The 18,264-nt window shown below is 40.4% G+C and overlaps 1 protein-coding gene and 1 long non-coding RNA gene across 2 annotated transcripts in view; both read right to left on the reverse strand.

The window, feature by feature from the left end:
* Positions 1-1,133: 1,133 nt before the first annotated feature.
* Positions 1,134-18,264, reverse strand: part of LOC115355924 (uncharacterized) — a 31,159-nt gene continuing 14,028 nt past the window's right edge. The window contains exons 20-51 of the mRNA XM_030046851.1: positions 15,055-15,225; positions 14,901-14,930; positions 14,630-14,782; positions 14,352-14,522; positions 14,196-14,225; positions 13,230-13,382; positions 12,226-12,396; positions 12,059-12,103; positions 11,789-11,941; positions 11,511-11,681; positions 11,342-11,386; positions 11,072-11,224; positions 10,794-10,964; positions 10,621-10,665; positions 10,351-10,503; positions 10,061-10,225; positions 9,914-9,949; positions 9,312-9,377; positions 7,848-8,249; positions 7,261-7,367; positions 7,099-7,148; positions 6,865-7,004; positions 6,568-6,780; positions 6,089-6,298; positions 5,847-6,002; positions 5,561-5,739; positions 4,571-4,741; positions 2,934-4,397; positions 2,707-2,748; positions 2,540-2,605; positions 2,265-2,331; positions 1,134-2,172 (exon numbers count right to left, since the gene is read on the reverse strand). Coding sequence (XP_029902711.1) covers positions 2,102-2,172; positions 2,265-2,331; positions 2,540-2,605; positions 2,707-2,748; positions 2,934-4,397; positions 4,571-4,741; positions 5,561-5,739; positions 5,847-6,002; positions 6,089-6,298; positions 6,568-6,780; positions 6,865-7,004; positions 7,099-7,148; positions 7,261-7,367; positions 7,848-8,249; positions 9,312-9,377; positions 9,914-9,949; positions 10,061-10,225; positions 10,351-10,503; positions 10,621-10,665; positions 10,794-10,964; positions 11,072-11,224; positions 11,342-11,386; positions 11,511-11,681; positions 11,789-11,941; positions 12,059-12,103; positions 12,226-12,396; positions 13,230-13,382; positions 14,196-14,225; positions 14,352-14,522; positions 14,630-14,782; positions 14,901-14,930; positions 15,055-15,225 — 5,420 coding nt within the window. The 3' untranslated portion in view covers positions 1,134-2,101. The remainder of the gene's footprint in view (positions 2,173-2,264; positions 2,332-2,539; positions 2,606-2,706; positions 2,749-2,933; positions 4,398-4,570; positions 4,742-5,560; positions 5,740-5,846; positions 6,003-6,088; positions 6,299-6,567; positions 6,781-6,864; positions 7,005-7,098; positions 7,149-7,260; positions 7,368-7,847; positions 8,250-9,311; positions 9,378-9,913; positions 9,950-10,060; positions 10,226-10,350; positions 10,504-10,620; positions 10,666-10,793; positions 10,965-11,071; positions 11,225-11,341; positions 11,387-11,510; positions 11,682-11,788; positions 11,942-12,058; positions 12,104-12,225; positions 12,397-13,229; positions 13,383-14,195; positions 14,226-14,351; positions 14,523-14,629; positions 14,783-14,900; positions 14,931-15,054; positions 15,226-18,264) is intronic.
* Positions 17,557-17,930, reverse strand: LOC115355926 (uncharacterized). The gene is made up of 3 exons (XR_003927924.1): positions 17,909-17,930; positions 17,755-17,784; positions 17,557-17,637 (listed from the first exon to the last, which is right to left on the reverse strand). It is a non-coding gene; the product is annotated as an uncharacterized LOC115355926 (long non-coding RNA).

The following is an 18,264-nucleotide window of genomic DNA, read 5'->3' on the forward strand; positions in this document are numbered from 1 at the left end:
TCACGTATGATGGAAATCTCAGGCCTATCACGTTTCATTCATTCATTCAAACGGAGGGAAAATATCTCGTTATCACGAGGAAATCGGAGGAAAATTATCTCGTTATCACGAGAAAACGGAGGAAATTTATCTCGTTATCACGGGAAAACGGAGGAAAATTATCTCGTTATCACGAGAAAACGGAGGAATTATCTCGTTATCACGAGAAAACGGAGGAAATTATCTCGTTATCACGAGAAACGGAGGAATTATCTCGTTATCACGAGAAAACGGAGGACAATTATCTCGTTATCACGGGAAAACGGAGGAAAATTATCTCGTTATCACGAGAAAACGGAGGAATTATCTCTTATCACGAGAAAACGGAGGAAATAAAATGTATTTATGTATGGCCCTTTAGGGCTTCCGTAGTTTCTCGAGATCTCGATTTAATTATCTCGTTATCACGAGAAAACGGAGGAAAATTATCTCGTTATCACGAGAAAACGGAGGAAAATTATCTCGTTATCACGGGAAAACGGAGGGAAATTATCTCGTTATCACGAGAAAAACGGAGGAAAATTATCTCGTTATCACGGAAAACGGAGGGAAATATCTCGTTATCACGAGAAAACGGAGGAAAATTATCTCGTATCACGAGGAAACGGCGGAATTATCTCGTTATCACGAGAAAACGGAGGAAATTATCTCGTTATCACGGGAAAACGGAGGAAAATTATCTCGTTATCACGAGAAACGGAGGAATTATCTCGTTATCACGAGAAAACGGAGGAAATAAAATCTATGTTTGTATGGCCCTTTAGGGCTTCCGTAATCCAGTGTTCATTACAGTCAGAACTAATATTCATAATGATAAAAGTAATGATAATACCACTAAGGTATTTTGATACATTGTTTGGGTTTGTTTTCTACAACTTGTGGTCTAATTCATTATTATGAATTGTCATAGGCAACAAATTCTGGTGCTTCCATTTTTGGAGTCCTTTAAAATGTATGTAATCCAAGCTAGTAAAATTGCATGCTGTACTCCATGACTTAATTCAGAATTATTTGCATCCATATTGACTTTTAAAGAAAATGTGTCACACTCAGAATTGGAAAACAGTTTCACATTTTAATTAGTGACAGTCACATCAATATTGACTTCACATTGGCAAAAATGAAGACATCTAATGAATGACTACCCAAAATTAACTCAAACTGGGCAGCCAATATGATAGTCATGACCTTGGAGTTTAAAATTTGATGGAAGCTGCATGATTTGAAACCATGTGCAAAGTCTATAAACTCAAGCCACACAAACCCCTTCAACCCACAGTTCTGCTTAAATTATACAAACCCCTAATTCTTTGCTTACCTCTCTGTTGAATCTCAAGATGTCATAACATACATAATCTTAGCACCCTGGTAACATTTCAAGGTCAATTTATAGTTCTACTTGAAGCATTGAGGACACTTGTCACGTGCCTGGACTGCTTGTTTTCATATTGCACAAACCAGGGGAAAGTGGAAAATGTAATTCAAAAACTTAAACAACAAAATTCTCATACAATTTTAAAACACTTGTGCATTTTTAAAAATAAATCATTTACAAAAAAGGGAAAAAAAATGACACTGACCACACCTCAGTGAATTGCACACATGTGACTATCACAATGACAAAAACAGACTTCATATTTAACAAGTGTGGATAAAGTGACTGAATAGGTAGTGCTGTAATGTCCCAGATAGAAACCCACATTTCACAAACTCCCAGCGTTTTCTCAGTGTACTTGAACATGTCAGATAAAACACTGCGGGACGTGTTTTCTCAGTTAAGTCATTCTGTAGGAGGGGAACAACCACAGCACCATGTAGATACTGTGCTGTTCACATGGAGTGTGCTTATAATGCAGCTATACATTTTACAGGCTATACACGATTAATACGCACTGTATTAATTAACGTTTGTCCTATGCCCAGCTGCGTTGAATTATTTTGCCAACATTAGAAGAAAAAGTGCTTACTAAAATTGCACATCTTTGTTTTCTCTGATTATTATTGACTACAGCAGTTTTAAATTAGCTATTACTTCTTTATGATAACAGATCAATCCATTGATTCAGATATTAGAAAACGATTCCGATGTCGCAGATGTGCTTGACTCTGTGGCCCCTGACACATGGTAGACATCTGAAAGACAAACAACAACCGCTGGTAAATCAGCTGTTTACAGTAGAGAAGAGCAGGTACTAAACAAAAGGCGGGTGGAGGGAGGGACTTACTTCTTCTTCCACGAAGTCTGTTGAGGAAGTCCAGTCCACTGGAAGAGGTGTTGCCACCACTTGTGCTCTGCAGTGACAAAAAGAAAAACAAAACAAAACAAAACAAAAACAAAAACGGTTAATAAGTGTGAAATATAAAACTGAAGCTGAGGTTGTTGTTACTGACACCAGGAATTTCAGTCACACCTTAAGAGATTCCACTAAGATCATTTAACTTGTATTTTTAGTAATTGTGAGGAAAAAAAAAAACAAACAATTAAAGGATGTGTTCTTACTCCTGTTGGCCGAGACCCAGACCCACTGCTCAGAGCAGGAAGTTTTCTTGAGAGGGCGGCGCGGATCTACAGGCACCATCAAATTCATGTCAATATCAAGTTAAAATTCATGCAAATGTTGTTCAATTTAGGTAGTAAATTAAATTAGCGATTTAAACTCAGCATACCTTTGAATCAAGTAGTATCCCAAACAATAAAATGAAGAAACCCTGTTAAAAAAAATAAGCATAAGTGTCTGATAGAAAGATACATGGCTAATAAGCATCAATAGAACACAACACCAGATGTTTTGTTGTTACATTCAAACAACAAAACAAAACAAAAATCAGTATTTCAGCGCCCAACCATATGTGTGTGTGTGTGTAAAAATATATGTGTATTTTAAATCAGATACCTGCAATGAATTGAAGAATGCAAAGGCAACATGTATTCCTACATTTTCCGGAGCTACCATGGTCCCCACTCCCAGACTCCAGGTCAGTCCAAACAAAGGAGTCAGAATGGTCAAACATCTCAAAATCACCATAAGTGCATGCTTTTCATCAGCCTGAGCAGCATCTCCCACACCTCTTCTCAGCATTTTGAACACCACCACAATAAGGATTATGAAGTTGATAAAAACTATGGTCAAGGCAGGAATCACAAAGGCCAGAAGAGCCTTCGTCTTCTTCCAGTTTAGCCAACAAGCGTCCTTTTCCTGGATGTATCCATTTCCTCCCGCTGTGACGGCCACGGTGATGACTGCTATAAAAAGAGGGCATCCATAACCTAATAAGAAGCCGATGGCCAACATGACTGACTTGGACATGTGGGAGAAGATCATGACAGTTCGGTAAAAGAGGAGAAGGCCAGACACAAGCATCCAAAAGAACAGGGCCAAGTAAAAAAAGTGCATGAAGAATGTTGCTGTGCTGCACGGTCCTACTGGCACTGTGTGGTTCTCCCCTGGGTTTTCAGCAGCGTTCTTAGCAATGGCCGCACCAATGATGAAACAGATGTTTGCGATCAACAAAGACAAGGCGATGTTGATGATGGAAATATGACGCATGAAGGAGGTGCTATTTCTGGTCATGGTTTTCCAAACAAATCCTTCAATGATGAGACCTATAACTAAGCTTCCCATAGAGATCCCTACGCCAACATACGTCATTACATCCAAAAAGAGCCGTACTGATTCAGGAATGCTGGTTGACATAAGAACTGAGAAGGAAGTGAGATGGTTGCAATTGCAGGTAACTATATTGTCTATGTCGGAGACAAATCTACACCCCTGATCGTCCCATCCACCAAGATTATCCAAGAGTGAGAAGTTCCAGAAGACACACTGTGGGTTCACTGACAGGGAGCTGTTTAACTTGTTAAATGTCAGGGTGACATTGTCAATTGATGCATTCAACTTGACAAGCACCACAACAGCATTGATGGCGTTATCAGCAACGACAGTTTCATTGCTGGTGCCATTGAGGCTGGTGCCATTGAGGCTGCTGGCACTGAGGCTGCTGGCACTGGGGCTGCTGGCACTGGTGCTGCTGGCATTGAAGCTGGCGTTCCTGGGAGGCAAAACGTTGTTTAGGGAGAGGAAGGTGACGGTGGTGATGAAGAGATTGTCTCCGTCGGCGCCTGCAACGTCAATGGTCGCAGTGGAGTTCAAATCTGCCATGAAGGAGTCGTTAAAGCTGGTCCTGTTCAGCTGGATCAGTTGGGTTGATATGGTCAGCTCCTCATTCAGACCCTCTGTGATAGTCTCCAGTGAACCCAGTAACACTGAGCTGGCATTGCTGGTTTGATTTGCATTCAGAACTGACCAAGCACCTTGTGCGTCGTCAGAAATGATGACATCAACTGTTTCCAGTATATTCTGCAGATGAAAAGACATTTCTCTGTGAGAGCAATGCCTCATACGTCATCTCATTTAAACCCCCAAAAAGTCATGATAAACAAAAAGCTGTATTGATATAACACACACAAACTGTACAATTCAGTAGTGTACTGTAGTATGGAGAAGAGTGAGTTGGGTATTTTTTCACTTACTTCCATGACAGGCCCACTGACATCACCATTAGCAGTAACAACTGCAATAGTGTCCAGGATGTCAACAATGGCAACTATAGTTGCAGTTGAGTCTGTAATTTCCGTTCTTTCTGCTTCAGCCACAGCACTTAGATTTCCAACAAAGGTTGGAACTGTTGCAATCTCCAAAGTCTACAACAGAGAACATATTGGCACCATAGTTACTTGTGATATATGTTTTGTTTGTGTAAAACTGAAAACTGTCAGACATAACAGACGCAGGGCATTTCCCAGTGATTAAAAAATGCTGACCAGCTATATGCAGAAGTTATCATTTCTTGGCACTGTCACTGTATCACCATGTAGGTTGAATATGGGACTGGAGCGCCATGGTGACACAGTGGCAGTGCTGCAGCAGAAAAACCTCCACTTTACGTCAGTGAAAAACATCTAATCTCTACTGAATGACTAAAACGCTGATTTGTGACAGTATGGTTATTTTCTCAAGTGATCATCATTCTGTATTGCAGGTGTTCCCAAACCAGTCCTCAAGGACCGCCTGTCCTGCAGGTTTTGGTTTCAACTCTACCCCTTCACACCTGATCCATTCAAGGCCTTCATGCTGATTGGCTGAAACAGATCTACCCGAGGAGAGCATGCAGGAGGGTGTGAGAACCTTAATTGTGACACTGGGCTCTAAATACACCTTAACTTCAACTTAATTATCATTATTATTGTTGTTGCTGTTGCTGCAAATTCTTATGGCCATGATAATTGTGCAGTGAAAATCTGATATCATGGCAGCCAATATTGCCTGGACTGGCCAATAGATGGATAAAATTAAATGATTTCACACTCTGACAAGTATTCCCCTTTTTGACTAGTAACACTTTTTTCAAAGTATCAGACTGCCCCATTTTAGGTGACATCAACTGATGTTTGTCAGTATGGTATACATTGTGGTGACTGTTATATGTTTGTTATGATATGTTATATTGGGGGATGTCCTACTTCAGCTTCCGTCAAAAGGTCTTTGATTTCTGATACGATGCAGGTGTCGCTCAAGAGTCTCCATGTCCCATCTGCCTCACAGACAGCAGTCTTGCTCCCTTCCAGACCAGGTTCACATTCTATGGTTGACTCGTCATTCTCTCGTCCTTTTCCATATTCAGCATTATCACATATCACACCTTATGGGTAAAATATGCAGTTAGATTTAGGTAAAAGATGATGATAATGATGCACTTTGAGGCACTGGCAATGGTACAGTATTGTCACATTTGAATGTTACTCTTACTTTCTCTGAAAATGATCATATCTGTTGTTGTTTCATAACCTGGTGGGCCATCAACTCTACATGTAAAGCGTATTTCTTGTGGATCTGATCCACTGCAGCTTTCCACTATGTAGCCATGGACGATGCAGTAGCTATTTGTTGCGTCATTCGATGGAGCTGTGAAGATTAAACAAGGTTGTTTAGGCAGGAACTTTTCAGCATGTCTAGCTGAAAAAGAATTTTCAACATTAGTTCATACTTACTTGACGTTAATGGGGTTGAGCCTTGAAACCACTGCACTATATAGTTGGACTGTACACAGCACTGAAGGTTTTGTGTAAATCCCACTATGCATTTGACGTTGAGTTGACCCTGTGCTCGAATAACAGGACCTTCTCTAATAGCGCCCCTTGAAAGGTCTCCCTTTTGCACATAGGTCAGTGCTGTACCCCTCAGATTGCATTCATAAGAGCCTGATATCAAACAAAAACAGTGTTAATGGTGGCATTTGTATACTGCAAAACAATATAGCTTTCATTGCAGGCTGGGAAATGAATAGTCATCATAAAATGGTGCGGCAGCTGAGGTGGATCTCATTGAGAATTCAGCTTGTTGTAGTTGCAGTTATATCTCTTGATTCTGTTTTATTCAGTGATTTCTGTGTTGCTAAAAGTGCATTTTGCATGAATCATGTGGATATTGAGTTCATATTGATTCTCAAACTCAGCTATTTGTCACTCACCACCATCTGCAGGAATAACATCGTCGACTCTAAGTTTGGAGCTGCTGCCAGAGGTAGTTATTTCAAACCTTCTCCCTTTTATTTCCCTCCCATTGAATTTCCACAAGGAGCTGGAAATGGTTCCAATATTAACAGTTCCAGTTGGAGGCCCACACGTCATAGTTATTGATTGACCAGTATAGACTATGCTTTGCATGTTGATTGGGGTTTCACCTTCAGAGAGAGTGAAAAAAAGATTGGTTTAGATTTGGCCTGTTAAAACAGACAACAATGTAAGAACTACACTTTTTGACTTACTGATGAAAGATGCAGTGACGGAGCCAATAGGAGTAGCAACAGGCACCACAGCCACAAGAACGTCTTCATTTGCTTTGGCCAGTTTGTTAGCGTCTATAAAGTTTGCCCTCACAACATAGTCTGCAATTACACTTCCTCGTCTGTTTGTGAGAACAGACAACAGCAAAGTTAATAATATGTGTCACACATGTGTGTCTGCCTCCAAATGCTTGCGTATGTCAGAAGATACTGTACCTGAAACCTGTTACAGTGACTGAATTAAAATCTTCATACGCTGTGCTGAACTGTTGGAGAAAAAATTGGAGGAAATAGGTTAATGGCGGGAACATAATAAATCAACCATAAACAATGGAAAACAAAAGCTGGCTTTGGTCATGATGTCAACAGTGTACTTACGGCATTTTCCAGGTCTCTTTTGAGAATCTGGAAGTCAGACGTGGATGAATCACCTAGTGCATCTGTGTATACCTTGTCCAATGTGATTGACAGCTTCACCTCCACTTCTGATTAAGAAAAAAAAAACAAACAAAAATGTGAGAGAAAGACCCCAACTCAAGCGCTAACACCCGATAGCTGTGCAGCCATCCTCCTGCCGTGCTGGAGTTACCAGAGGTTACTATGGAGATGAAGTTGCTAGAATACACGGCGGCATTTTTATTGTTTCTATATAAACAGATGAGAGTTTCAAGTTATAACAATATCACTTATCATATTATAACATGAAACACTTTACTTTATAACAAGATAAATAGTATATGGTTATAAGAAGTTTCTTGTAACATAAGTTTGCATGTCATCATAATGTGCAAATATTTTGTTATTGGCAGAAACATGCGTCCGTAGATGCGAGACATGAGTACTGGATGGACAGAACCCCCATCTCCCTCCACCTCCACCTCCACCTCCACCTCCACCTCCACCCCCGAAATTCATTGTGTGAAGGACAAAAATGAAAAACCAATGGCGACAACAATAAAACACACCTGGCGGCGGAGGCCCAGGTGTGGTTGGAGAAGGAGTTGGCGGAGGCGGAGGTGGAGGTGGAGGTGGAGTTGTTGTGGGCTCAGCGGTAGTGGTGGTGGTGGTGGTGGGAGCAGCAGTCGTTGTAGTCGGACTTTTGGTGGTGGTGGTGGTGGTGGTGGTGGGAGCAGCAGTGGTTGTAGTCGGACTGGTGGTGGTGGTGGTGGTGGGAGCAGCAGTGGTTGTAGTCGGACTGGTGGTGGTGGTGGTGGTGGGAGCAGCAGTCGTTGTAGTCGGACTGGCAGTGGTGGTCGTCTCTTCTGTTGTTGTGGTTGTTGGCGCTTCTGTAGTGGTGGTCATAGTGGTCGTCGTTGTAGTAGGTGTAGGCGTTGTTGATGTCATTTCAGTGGTTGTGGACTGAGTGGCTAAGATGAAGACAAAATTAACTTTATTAGTTTATGCCCTTAAGGGATTGCAGCTGCAATGTAGTAACACAACAGAGTGGAATATTGAAAATGAAAGTTACATCATGCCAGTACGTAGTTCCTTCAGATAACGTGAGACTGAAAATTGGCAAATTTACAAATTCATTATTCAGTATAAAGGCAAATATGCGTATGCAATAACATTTACACATTTGCAAGGAATATGCAGTGCGCTCACTGCTGCCATCGGGGGTCAAAAGGTAGACTGCAACATATTAATGAGGTTAAGTGAACTAAAAAAAAAAAAAAAATCAATAAAATGAGAAGACAAGTGGAAAGCCACCAGTGACACCTTGTGTGTTTCATGAACCGATTTCCTCAGTATAAATGAGGGAATATTATCAGTCACCATTTACACAGCTGCAAGCACATGTCGTGGAAGAACAGCACCAATGAAGAGGCTGAGGCTTTGATCATGTTACTGGAGGAAATCAGGGTATACTTGTCTTTAACTACAGCATTATGAATCAGTTTGGTTCGGAGAAATTCAACATAGTTTTTTTTTTTTTTCGTTATAGACCCCCTTGACTTTTGTATGGAGAATTTTCTATTTTCACAGGACCCTTTGGTAAACACAACAAAAGACTGCCAAAGGTTCCTGTATCGGCGCTATGTTTAGGATAGCTGTGGTGCTTGGTGCTGGGTCTGGTATAGACAGGTAATGTTAAAATGAATGATATGTTTAAGAAAGTGAAAAGAATTAAGAAAGTGAAAATTTGTTCCTGTAACTTTTAAAATGTAACTTACACTTTATAACCTTATAACCACCTTATAACCTTACACCACCTTGCAACTTCTATCAGAGGCAATGAGCAGGCTCTATGTAGAGTGCAGTTTGCATCAGGGAATTCAGCATCAAACTACACACATTCTGTGGCTGGCACTGACTAAAAACATTCAGAGTGATGAATGACGATGAATGAATCTTGTTGCATAAGCACGTATATGGGTGTATCTATTTATTTATATTACGAGCCAGTTTAGATTATTATTGATACGTACCGGTAGTTACTGTAGTGTTAGGTATTGTTGAGGTACTCATCACTGTTGTTGGAGTTGGTGTAGTATCTGTAATTAAAAAAAAAAAAAAAAAAAAAGGGCGGGGGGTGGGGGGGGAGATTATTATAAAGTCAGTTATTAAATAGCTAAACAACTGTTCTTGATTGTGACACCAAGATAAACTGTAAATCTCTTGTGTAACTTCTGACAATGTGAAACTCTCACTCAAACATGGTCATATGAAAAAGTCAAATGACTGAGTTTGAGCAACAAATTGTGTCATGTACATGTGAATAAAATGTGCTACAGTAATTCAACAGGGGGTTACAGTTGTGGAATCAATGTTAAAAAACAAAACAAAAACATACTGTGCAGTATTCAAGAAGTCAATATGGTATTGGTGTGTTTTGTGTATTTCAGCCCCCAGAAGTGTGTTTTTAAAAAATGGTGTTTTCAGGTTAGTGTACTATTGTAGCTTTATTGCCGGTTTGTCAGAGGAGACACAAGTAAGATCCATAAAAAAATAAAGTGATCCTGAGACTCGTTTCCAGCTCACAATGTAATTTTAAGGGGAGTTCCCTTGAAAATACAATGATGTTTCATACCAGTTTGGGGAGTTGTTTCTGGGCAAATCAGAAGACCTGCGATGCAACAACAAAGAGATCAAATGAATTTGTGAAAATATAATGGACTTATCAAGATGTAGTTGGGGCAATACAACAGGTATTTCAAAATAAGATGTCAGCTCTTACTCGAGTATGGCTGGCAGTAATCTCCATCAGCAGGAATGGCATTGATGCATCCACATGTTTTATTGATAATGCCTTCACAGCTGCCAAAGGTAGTGCAGAAATAACAAGGCCAGATGTATTGCTCCTCACATCTGCACTGGAACCTTGTGCCATTTTGGTAACAGACTAAAGGAAACGATTGACGAGGATTGACAAGACATGCAAACATTAAATTGCCAAATGAATTGTTGACATGAAAAGAAATTCTTGATGTGTGATGAGAAATGTCATGTATACTTTACTGATTTTACCTGTAGAAATGTTGACATCAGAGACGTGTATGGTGTTGCTGATGAAGATGGTGTAACTGGTGCTTGTCAGAAAAATCCTCAGCTGATCTATTAATGTAACATCTGTGGTGTTCAGCTCCAGAGAAATCAGGTATTCATACACAAGTGCAGGAGCTGGAGAGAAATCATGAAAAATGGGAAAACATACTCTGTAACTGTATCACTTGAAATATGTGACATTATCATCATTTCATGTTTTTCATTGATTAAATGCTGTCTTCTCAGTCTTACGTGGTGGTGTAGGAGGGGTTGTTGGAGGAGGACAAGCTGTGAAGTCTGTTGGGAGGATGAGAGAGAGAGAGAGAGGGATTGGTGGCAAATATGAAAAGATGCAGTCGCTGAAGCCTGTGAGATGAATGCCACTGTCCGTTTACAGGCCACATAATTAGTTGAACAGTGCTTACTGTGTTGATGAACAGACTGGCAGTACTGCCCATCAGGAGGAAGGGCGCTGATGCATCCACACGTGTCATCAGTGATGTTGTCACATGATCCATACATCAAACACTGGTCACATGACCAGCGATACTGGTCCTCACATCTGCACTGGAACCCTGCACCGCTTGGAGAGCAAACTGGGGGCAAACACAGACAATATGAGCATCTCTTTGTTTGTTACAGTATATTACAGTGTGTTGCAACATTGATGAATGAGATAAAAGAAGCAAGTTATTACTCTTACCTGTAGAAATGTTGACATCAGAGACTTGTATGGTGTTGCTGATGAAGATGGGGAAGCTGGTTCCTGACAGAAAAATCCTCAGCTGATCTATTAATGTAACATCTGTGGTGTTCAGCTCCAGAGAGATCAGGTATTCATACACAAGTGCAGGAGCTGGAGAGAAATCATGAAAAATGGGAAAACATACTCTGTAACTGTATCACTTGAAATATGTGACATTATCATCATTTCATGTTTTTCATTGATTAAATGCTGTCTTCTCAGTCTTACGTGGTGGTGTAGGAGGGGTTGTTGGAGGAGGACAAGCTGTGAAGTCTGTTGGGAGGAAGAGACAGAGAGAGGTATTGGTGGCAAATATGAAAAGATGCAGCCGCTGAAGCCTGTGAGATGAATGCCATTGTCCGTTTACAGGCCACATAATTAGTTGAACAGTGCTTACTGTGTTGATGAACAGACTGGCAGTACTGCCCATCAGGAGGAATGGCGCTGATGCATCCACACGTGTCATCAGTGATGTTGTCACATGATGCATACATCAAACACTGGTCACATGACCAGCGATACTGGTCCTCACATCTGCACTGGAACCCTGCACCGCTTGGAGAGCAAACTGGGGGCAAACACAGACAATATGAGCATCTCTTTGTTTGTTACAGTATATTACAGTGTGTTGCAACATTGATGAATGAGATAAAAGAAGCAAGTAATTGTTCTTACCTGTGGAAATGTTGACATCAGAGACTAGTATGGTGTTGCTGATGAAGATGGGGTAACTGGTGCTTGTCAGAAAAATCCTCAGCTGATCTATTAATGTAACATCTGTGGTGTTCAGCTCCAGAGAGATCAGGTATTCATACACAAGTGCAGGAGCTGGAGAGAAATCATGAAAAATGGGAAAACATACTCTGTAACTGTATCACTTGAAATATGTGACATTATCATCATTTCATGTTTGTCACTGATTAAATGCTGTCTTCTCAGTCTTACGTGGTGGTGTAGGAGGGGTTGTTGGAGGAGGACAAGCTGTGAAGTCTGTTGAGAGGACGAGAGAGAGAGGGATTGGTGGCAAATATGAAAAGATGCAGTCGCTGAAGCCTGTGAGATGAATGCCACTGTCCGTTTACAGGCCACATAATTAGTTGAACAGTGCTTACTGTGTTGATGAACAGACTGGCAGTACTGCCCATCAGGAGGAATGGCACTGATGCATCCACACGTGTCATCAGTGATATTGTCACATGATCCATACATCAAACACTGGTCACATGACCAGCGATACTGGTCCTCACATCTGCACTGGAACCCTGCACTGCTTGGAGAGCAAACTGGGGGCAAACACAGACAATATGAGCATCATAAGTGAGGATATATTCCAACTAATGGTTTAAAAGTGGAAACAGTGTAAAACACTGCAAATCCAAATAACTGTTAAGTTTTAAAAAACACTGATCATGAATTTCAACATTCAACATCAGTCAGACTTCAGAGCATCACACTCCACTGAAACCTATCTCAGTCATTTGTTTGACTTTGTTTGACAAAACCTTGATGAAGGAAAGTATGCTGGAATGCTCTTGCTCAATTTGCAAAAAGCCTTTGACACGGTGAATCAGACTATACTGTCATCAAAGATCGTGCATGGAGACATACTGCTGTAAAATGGTTGGCTTCTCACCTTACAGGAAGAACTCAAGTCTGTGTTGTTGAAGGGGTTATATCAAAACCTCAGTATATCACATGTGGGGTGCCACATGGTTCTATTTAGGGCCATTTTTTATTTCTTATAAATATGTATATATTAATAATATAACAACTCCTGTGAAATACAAGTTTTTGTTGTATAGTCATGATTCTGCATTAGTGGTATCTGGGAATGATGTCAGTGAGACTGAAAAATGTAAGAGAGTGGCTCATTGATAACAAGCTTTCAATACAACTGCATAAAACTGAGTCAGTGCTGTTTGGAACTAAGAAGAAGCAGTTATCTATCTCAGATAGGAAAAATGGCTCTCATATAGTTAAGGACTTCTTGACTGTCTAATGTGAATGTGTCCTCTGTGATTATTTTAAAATGTATTACATTTTAGTGTGTTTCATCATAATGTATTAGAAAATTGTTGAAGAGGCTAAAGAAGTAACAGGAAGTTATTACTCTCACCTGTGGAAATGTTGACATCAGAGACTTGAATGGTGTTGCTGATGAAGATGGGGAAGCTGGTGCTTGTCAGAAAAATCCTCAGCTGATCTATTAATGTAACATCTGTGGTGTTCAGCTCCAGAGAGATCAGGTATTCATACACAAGTGCAGGAGCTGGAAAGAAATCATGAAAAATGGGAAAACATACTCTGTATCACTTGAAATATGTGACATTATCATCATTTCATGTTTTTCACTGATTAAATGCTGTCTTCTCAGTCTTACGTGTTGGTGTAGGAGGACAAGCTGAGAAGTCTGTTGGGAGGAAGAGAGAGAGAGAGGGATTGGTGGCAAATATGAAAAGATGCAGCCGCTGAAGCCTGTGAGATGAATGCCACTGTCCGTTTACAGGCCACATAATTAGTTGAACAGTGCTTACTGTGTTGATGAACAGACTGGCAATACTGTCCATCAGGAGGAATGGCGCTGATGCATCCACACGTGTCATCAGTGATGTTGTCACATGATCCATACATCAAACACTGGTCACATGACCAGCGATACTGGTCCTCACATCTGCACTGGAACCCTGCACCGCTTGGAGAGCAAACTGGGGGAAAACACAGAAAATATGAGCATCTTTTTGTTTGTTACAGTATATTACAGTGTGTTGCAACATTGATGAATGAGATAAAAGAAGCAAGTAATTGTTCTTACCTGTGGAAATGTTGACATCAGAGACTTGTATGGTGTTGCTGATGAAGATGGGGTAACTGGTGCTTGTCAGAAAAATCCTCAGCTGATCTATTAATGTAACATCTGTGGTGTTCAGCTCCAGAGAGATCAGGTAATCATACACAAGTGCAGGAGCTGGAGAGAAATCATGAAAAATGGGAAAACATACTCTGTAACTGTATCACTTGAAATATGTGACATTATCATCATTTCATGTTTTTCACTGATTAAATGCTGTCTTCCCAGTCTTACGTGTTGGTGTAGGAGGACAAGCTGTGAAGTCTGTTGGGAGGAAGAGACAGAGAGAGAGAGATTGGTGGCAAATATGAAAAGATGCAGCTGCTGAAGCCTGTGAGACGAATGCCACTGTCCGTTTACAGGCCACATAATTAGTTGAACAGTGCTTACTGTGTTGATGAACAGACTGGCAGTACTGTCCATCAGGAGGAATGGCGCTGATGCATCCACACGTGTCATCAGTGATGTTGTCACATGATCCATACATCAAACACTGGTCACATGACCAGCGATACTGGTCCTCACATCTGCACTGGAACCCTGCACTGCTTGGAGAGCAAACTGGGGGCAAACACGGAAAATATGAGCATCTCTTTGTTTGTTAAAGTATATTACAGTGTGTTGCAACATTGATGAATGAGATAAAAGAAGCAAGTAATTGTTCTTACCTGTGGAAATGTTGACATCAGAGACTTGTATGGTGTTGCTGATGAAGATGGGGTAACTGGTGCTTGTCAGAAAAATCCTCAGCTGATCTATTAATGTAACATCTGTGGTGTTCAGCTCCAGAGAGATCAGGTATTCATACACAAGTGCAGGAGCTGGAGAGAAATCATGAAAAATGGGAAAACATACTCTGTAACTGTATCACTTGAAATATGTGACATCATTATCATTTCATGTTTTTTCATTGATTAAATGCTGTCTTCTCAGTCTTACGTGTTGGTGTAGGAGGACAAGCTGTGAAGTCTGTTGGGAGGAAGAGAAAGAGAGAGGTATTGGTGGCAAATATGAAAAGATGCAGCTGCTGAAGCCTGTGAGATGAATGCCACTGTCCGTTTACAGGCCTCATAATTAGTTGAACAGTGCTTACTGTGTTGATGAACAGACTGGCAATACTGTCCATCAGGAGGAATGGCGCTGATGCATCCACATGTGTCATCAGTGATGTTGTCACATGATCCATACATCAAACACTGGTCACATGACCAGCGATACTGGTCCTCACATCTGCACTGGAACCCTGCACTGCTTGGAGAGCAAACTGGGGGCAAACACAGACAATATGAGCATCATAAGTGAGGATATATTCCAACTAATGGTTTAAAAGTGGAAACAGTGTAAAACACTGCAAATCCAAATAACTGTACAATTTTAAAAAACACTGATGATGAATTTCAACATTCAACATCAGTTGGACTTCAGAGCATCACACTCCACTGAAACCTGTCTCAGTCATTTGTTTGACTTTGTTTGACAAAACCCTGATGAAGGAAAGTATGCTGGAATGCTCTTGCTCAATTTGCAAAAAGCCTTTGACACGGTGAATCAGACTATACTGTCATCAAAGATAGTGCATGGAGACATACTGCTGTAAAATGGTTGGCTTCTCACCTTACAGGAAGAACTCAAGTCTGTGTTGTTGAAGGGGTTATATCAAAACCTCAGGATATCACATGTGGGGTGCCACATGGTTCTATTTAGGGCCTTTTTTATTTCTTATAAATATGTATATATTAATGATATAACAACTCCTGTGAAATACAAGTTTTTGTTGTGTAGTCATGATTCTGCATTAGTGGTATCTGGGAATGATGTCAGTGAAACTGAGAAATGTAAGAGAGTGGCTCATTGATAACAAGCTTTCAATACAACTGCATAAAACTGAGTCAGTGCTGTTTGGAACTAAGAAGAAGCAGTTATCTATCTCAGATAGAAAAAATGGCTCTCATATAGTTAAGGACTTCTTGACTGTCTAATGTGAATATGCCCTCTATGATTATTTTAAAATGTATTACATTTTAGTGTGTTTCATCATAATATATTAGAAAATTGTTGAAGAGGCTAAAGAAGTAACAGGAAGTTATTACTCTCACCTGTGGAAATGTTGACATCAGAGACTAGTATGGTGTTGCTGATGAAGATGGGGAAGCTGGTGCTTGTCAGAAAAATCCTCAGCTGATTTATTAATGTAACATCTGTGGTGTTCAGCTCCAGAGAAATCAGGTATTCATACACAAGTGCAGGAGCTGGAGAGAAATCATGAAAAATGGGAAAACATACTCTGTATTTGTATCACTTGAAATATGTGACATTATCATCATTTCATGCTTTTCATTGATTAAATGCTGTCTTCTCAGTCTTACGTGTTGGTGGAGGAGGACAAGCTGTGAAGTCTGTTGGGAGGAAGAGAAAGAGAGAGGTATTGGTGGCAAATATGAAAAGATGCAGCCGCTGAAGCCTGTGAGATGAATGCCACTGTCCGTTTACAGGCCACATAATTAGTTGAACAGTGCTTACTGTGTTGATGAACAGACTGGCAATACTGTCCATCAGGAGGAATGGCGCTGATGCATCCACATGTGTCATCAGTGATGTTGTCACATGATCCATACATCAAACACTGGTCACATGACCAGCGATACTGGTCCTCACATCTGCACTGGAACCCTGCACCGCTTGGAGAGCAAACTGGGGGCAAACACAGACAATATGAGCATCATAAGTGAGGATATATTCCAACTCATGGTTTAAAAGTGGAAACAGTGTAAAACACTGCAAATCCAAATAACTGTACAATTTTAAAAAACACTGATGATGAATTTCAACATTCAACATCAGTTGGACTTCAGAGCATCACACTCCACTGAAACCTGTCTCAGTCATTTGTTTGACTTTGTTTGACAAAACCCTGATGAAGGAAAGTATGCTGGAATGCTCTTGCTCAATTTGCAAAAAGCCTTTGACACGGTGAATCAGACTATACTGTCATCAAAGATAGTGCATGGAGACATACTGCTGTAAAATGGTTCGCTTCTCACCTTACAGAAAGAACTCAAGTCTGTGTTGTTGAAGGGGTTATATCAAAACCTCAGGATATCACATGTGGGGTGCCACATGGTTCTATTTAGGGCCTTTTTTATTTCTTATAAATATGTATATATTAATGATATAACAACTCCTGTGAAATACAAGTTTTTGTTGTGTAGTCATGATTCTGCATTAGTGGTATCTGGGAATGATGTCAGTGAAACTGAGAAATGTAAGAGAGTGGCTCATTGATAACAAGCTTTCAATACAACTGCATAAAACTGAGTCAGTGCTGTTTGGAACTAAGAAGAAGCAGTTATCTATCTCAGATAGAAAAAATGGCTCTCATATAGTTAAGGACTTCTTGACTGTCTAATGTGAATATGCCCTCTATGATTATTTTAAAATGTATTACATTTTAGTGTGTTTCATCATAATATATTAGAAAATTGTTGAAGAGGCTAAAGAAGTAACAGGAAGTTATTACTCTCACCTGTGGAAATGTTGACATCAGAGACTAGTATGGTGTTGCTGATGAAGATGGGGAAGCTGGTGCTTGTCAGAAAAATCCTCAGCTGATTTATTAATGTAACATCTGTGGTGTTCAGCTCCAGAGAAATCAGGTATTCATACACAAGTGCAGGAGCTGGAGAGAAATCATGAAAAATGGGAAAACATACTCTGTATTTGTATCACTTGAAATATGTGACATTATCATCATTTCATGTTTTTCATTGATTAAATGCTGTCTTCTCAGTCTTACGTGTTGGTGGAGGAGGACAAGCTGTGAAGTCTGTTGGGAGGAAGAGAAAGAGAGAGGTATTGGTGGCAAATATGAAAAGATGCAGCCACTGATGCCTGTGAGATGAATGCCACTGTCCGTTTACAGGCCACATAATTAGTTGAACAGTGCTTACTGTGTTGATGAACAGACTGGCAATACTGTCCATCAGGAGGAATGGTGCTGATGCATCCACACGTGTCATCAATGATGTTGTCACATGATCCATACATCAAACACTGGTCACATGACCAGCGATACTGGTCCTCACATCTGCACTGGAACCCTGCACCGCTTGGAGAGCAAACTGGAGGCAAACACAGACAATATGAGCATCTCTTTGTTTGTTACAGTATATTACAGTGTGTTGCAACATTGATGAATGAGATAAAAGAAGCAAGTAATTGTTCTTACCTGTGGAAATGTTGACATCAGAGACTAGTATGGTGTTGCTGATGAAGATGGGGTAACTGGTGCTTGTCAGAAAAATCC

This window comes from Myripristis murdjan, chromosome 24 (genome assembly GCF_902150065.1).
Source record: "Myripristis murdjan chromosome 24, fMyrMur1.1, whole genome shotgun sequence".
NCBI classification, from domain to species: Eukaryota; Metazoa; Chordata; class Actinopteri; order Holocentriformes; family Holocentridae; genus Myripristis; species Myripristis murdjan.